Source organism: Octodon degus, unplaced genomic scaffold (assembly GCF_000260255.1).
Source record: "Octodon degus isolate 3935 unplaced genomic scaffold, OctDeg1.0 scaffold00046, whole genome shotgun sequence".
NCBI classification, from domain to species: Eukaryota; Metazoa; Chordata; class Mammalia; order Rodentia; family Octodontidae; genus Octodon; species Octodon degus.
Window position 1 is genome coordinate 9,348,339 of NW_004524622.1, and position 5,055 is coordinate 9,353,393.

Genomic DNA, 5,055 nt, shown 5'->3' on the forward strand with positions numbered 1-5,055 from the left:
TTTGCTAAGCTTGTTCTAAGTAGGTGCTTTAGACCACTGAGCCATCTCTCCAGCCCGAAATGACTCTTGATTGAGCACTAGATAGCTTCAGAATTGGGACTGGCTGCCACAGGAACTACCCATGTACATGATCTCACCTGATATACAACCAAAGAGGGTTGTATAGCTTGAACAAGATCAGACAATTAATGGATGGTAAACCCAAAGCTAGAATCCAGATTCTTAGTTTAAAGACCTTTTCTTTATACTACTGAAGAGGTAATAATAACAATGAAAAGCTCTTGTTGACTGAACTTTACATTATGGTTGCTTCTATTTAAGACTGCTTGTCAGCCCCGGTCCTGGGGCGCGCTGAGATGGCAATTCAGACAGCGTGGTGGTGCACATCTGTAAACCCAGCTCTTGGGAGGCTATAAACAGGAGAATCACTACAAGTCTAATCTAGTAGTGAGACCCTGAACACCCAGTAGACTCCCTTCCCTACAATACAAAAAACTAAAACAAAATAAAATAAGACTGGGCTGGTGAGATGGCTCAGTGGTCTAAAGCATCCACTTAGAACAAGCTAAGCTTAAGCAAAGCACAGGGACCACGGTTCAATCTCCCAGCACCACATGCCAGCCAGCCTCGCCCCCTGGTGGGCTGAGCTGGCCACACACAAAATAAATAAATAAATTTTAAAAAAATAAAATAAGACTGCTGATTGGGCTAGAGGCAGAGCACTTGGCTTAGCATGTGAAAAGCCCTGGCTTCAATACCAAGACCTTTTTCTTTCTCTCTTTCTCACATACACATGTGCACCTGCATACACACACACACACACACACACACACACACACTCACTCACTCACTCACTCCATGGAGCTAACTAGCAATACTAAGATGGGATCAAAGGCAAGGAAGTAGGTCAGAAAAAAGAAGGCAAGTTAAAAATGAGGGTAGATCTTGTTACCACATATTTATCAATTATGTTCCAAATTTTGTAGGACTAGATTATGTTTTTTTTTAGATTATGTTTTGTTTTGAAATGTTTTTAGTACAGGGCCTACAGGGTCTTACTACATAGATTGGACTTGTACTGATCCTCCTGCTTTCAACCTCCCAAGTGCTGGAATTACAGGTGCGCGCCACCATGCCTAGTGTCAATCACCATCTCAGCACACCTCTAAGCAGGTGCTTTAATTTACTGAGCTATCTGGCCAGCCCCAGTTTTGCCAGGCAGGTGCTTATGCCAGTGAGCTATCTCCCCAGTCCCCCAGATAGTTAGGAAATACTGAATTTTTCAAATGTTAGACTAATGAGGCTGACTGCATTATGTTACATAAACCCTGATATCCCGACAGAGTTGGAGTAAGCACTTGCAAGAAGTTTACCATTTTGCAGCAATATATGTGAATACACATGATAAGTGGGATAAGAGAATGGTTTACTCTTTACAATGGTTTACCTCCAAATTGATAGTTTTATACAATAAGCCAACTTACAATAAACTTTGTATTGCAAAACTGCAGAAAGGAACCATGGAAGTGCATAAGAGAGTTTGTACAGCTAAGAATCAATAAGTAACTATCAGGTAGCCTATAGAGAATAATACTATAACAGATAAAACATTACATGTGGTTTATTCTGAGAGTTCCTTAAAGAGTACATATTGTTGGTACCTTAAGATTAATAATACAAGTCAAGCATAGTGGAACATACACATAGTACAAGTACTCTGGGAGGTTCAGGTAGGAGGACAGAATTCAAGAACAGACTGGGTAACTGTAGCAAGACACTGTTTCAAAATGAAAAACAACTAAGCATGAGAAGGTCCTGGGTTTAATCCCCAGTAATGTCCACAGACAGACAGACAGACACACACATTTTTAACAGACACAGTGGTGTATGCCTATAATTCTAGCATGTGGGAAGGTGAAACACAAGGATTGGAATTTTGAGGCCAGCCAAGGCAAATGAGTGAGAATATGTCAAAAAATTAAAAAAAAAAAAAAAAAAAAAAAACAGGGCTGGAAGTGTATGTCAACACATCCCTAGTACCTCCCAGTACCTGAGTACCATTCCAGTACCTCTGGGTTTAATCACCGGGACCATCAAAAAACCAAAGATGAAAGAAGTATGACCAATCCTGGGGTTTAGGCTAAAATTCTTAAAATAAGAGAGCAGACATCATATTAAGTCACCATTAGAAGAAAGAGGCGGCGAAAGGAACTAAAAATGAACTCAATAACTGACAGCTGTAATATATTTCAAGTTTCCCACAGTATAAAATAAACACAATTTTTACAACCACTGTACAAGTAGCCTTGGTACTGATTCATCAAAAGATATTAACGTGCCAGGTGTGATGGTGTATGACTGTAATCCAAGCACTTGAGAGGCTGGAGCAGGACTGCCATGAATTCAAAAACAGCCTGGGCTACATACTGAGTTCAAGGCCAGCCTGAATTACACAGAGACCCTGTCTCAATCAACAATGTATGCAACGAACCTTTCCATTTTGTGAAATCCTCTTTCACAATTCATCAATCAAACATCAATTCATCAATCAATCTTATCAATTCAATCAATCCTTTTTAAAAACTGTTAACTTAAAAAAAACTGTTAACTTATGTTTAATACATTTTAAGTTGATGATCTGACATGTTAATCATTTTAATGGGTTTCTTTGTGGCAAGAAATGTGTTTCAGTTCTTTCAAAAACTCACTGATTTCCTAAGGTATTCGAAAATATCTTATTTCCTAATCATATAAAAAGCTGGTGTTCAAGGAGATTACGGGGCCAAAGAGGAAAGTGATCAATGATGTAGAGTGTGCCTAAGGAGAGTCACAGGGAGAGAAAACATTCTCTCAGGCTTTCACAGAGAGCACACTGGCCAAGCAATGGCCATGACTCATCCACATGGCTGACACTGACAAAGGTTCCTCAATCTGAGGTACAGGATCTCAGGATAAACCCTGAGGGGATTTCACTGACCTTATCAGCCCCAAAAGCTACAACTTTTGTTGTATAGGTTCTGCTTTACCTTGGTCTTGACCATCCAGCAGAAAAGTATAAAAACAAAGTATAAGAAGTAAAGCCATGCTGTTATGTTGAGCTGTAGTGGACTCACGTCAACAATTTCTGACATTGCCAGTAAAGCAGAAGACCCAATACTATCATGGGCTTCTGGACTCTTTTAGAATATTTTGCTGAGTTTACACACCTATAATATTCAAGTAACGGAACTTAACAAGAAAAGGGGATACAGATGAATGTCCATTTTGTATCTGTGTATTCAAAATGGTTAGGATAGACTGTTTCAGTCTCTTAATGAATAGAGGGATTTGTTCTAATAGTGTTTGTAAATAGGATATCATGTCTGCATCTTATACAGCAATTAACCACTAGGAAGAATGTATGCAATGTATTAATTATTGAATCTGTCCTACCAATTTGGTTAGCAACTGTCTCACTGCAATTTGTTTCTCAATAAAATTATGGAAAAATAAAATAATAAGCTGATGTTATTAAATAAAAAGCTACAAGTGTTTTTGTGTTTGTTTGAGACAGGGTCTCACTATGAAGTCCAGGCTAGCCTTGAAATTCCGTAAGAATGGCCTCAAATTCATGGCAAGCCTCCTGCCTCAGCCTTCCAAATGCAGGGGATACAGGCTTATGCCACCATGCCCAGTTTTAAAGACTACAAACAAGTGCTTGCCTGGCAAGTGCAAGGACCTGAGTTCAATCCCCAGTTCTGCCCCCCGCCCTCCCCCCCAAAATAGCAGGGCATAAGAGAAAAATATATCCAAAAATATAAAAAGAACTCTTGAATTCAACACTAATAAGCAACTCATTTAACACGGGCAGGGCTGGGACAATAGCTCAGAGGTCTAAGTATCTGCCTGGCAACCACAAGGTCCCAAGTTCAATTCCTGGTACTGCATGCAAGGCACCACACAGGCCTGAACCTGCATGGTAGTACATGCCAGTAATCCCAGCAATGGGGAAGCTGAGGCAGGTGGATCATGACAAATCTAAACTGTGTACTGAGACCCTGTACCACAAGAATAAAAAATTTTTTTAAAAAAGGCAAAAGATTTGAACAGACCTCAAAGACAGGTGACAAAAAAGCACATAAAAATGCTAAAAATCTTATCCCATTAAGAAATTTCAAAGACAATAAAATGTCCCCATATATATTAGAATAGATAAAATCCAAATTAGTGACAATAAATCTTGGCTGGGATATGGACCAACAGGAATTCTAATCTATTGCTGGTAGAAATGCAAATGGTACATTTTTGCAGACAGTTTGGTAGTCTCTCATAAAACCAAACTCTTGACAAAAAATACAGCAACTGTACTCCTTGGTATTTATGTTAAGTGAATTGAAAACTTATGCTTATACAAAAAATGTTTATAAGTAAACAGATATATGAACTATAGTGTATCCATACAACAGATTACTCAATGATAAAAAGAAATCAGCCACAAAGCCATGAAAAGATATGGAGAAATGATAAATTTCATATAGCCAAGCGAAAAAAGTCAATCTGAAAGGACTGCATACTGTATGATTCCAGTTATATAATATGCTGGGAAAGGCAACATTAGGAAAATCAGTAATTGCCATGGATTCAGGGGATGGAATGGGGAGATGAACAGGTGGAACACAGGAGGTGTATAGGAGCAGTTCACTCTGATGATACTGTAAGGGTAGAATGTATCACTATTGTACATTTGTCAAAACCCACAAAACTCCAGAAACCCCAGATGGAGTCATAAAACCTCAGGCCGAACTGAAAAGAACATTACCTCCAGGCTTAGGACATTCTTCAGAAAAGGTCGCAATGTCCGGTTAAACCCACCCGATCTCGACATACCCCCAGAGCCACGGGATTAGCTCATAGTTACCCTTACCCCCTCTTAGTTTCCTTAAAAAGTCACACATTCTCAAACCCACCAATTATTGTAAAGGTCTACCTAAACTAACCAATGCGATCTGCTTCTGCACCTTGCTTGCTCCTCCCCATATTGTGGTTTTTGTCTATAAAAACTGTGCCTGCCACGCT

At 39.3% G+C, this 5,055-nt stretch overlaps 1 protein-coding gene across 6 annotated transcripts in view; it reads right to left on the reverse strand.

Annotated features, from left to right (window-relative positions):
• The window catches only part of Btaf1 (B-TFIID TATA-box binding protein associated factor 1), a 129,421-nt gene that overhangs the window by 69,509 nt on the left and 54,857 nt on the right, over positions 1–5,055 (reverse strand). For 3 of the 6 annotated variants that reach the window (XM_023716155.1, XM_023716154.1, XM_023716156.1), the window contains exon 15: positions 3,702–3,737. The exons of the other annotated variants lie outside the window; for them this stretch is intronic. In XM_023716155.1, coding sequence (XP_023571923.1) covers positions 3,702–3,737 — 36 coding nt within the window. The remainder of the gene's footprint in view (positions 1–3,701; positions 3,738–5,055) is intronic. 6 annotated transcript variants of the gene reach the window in all.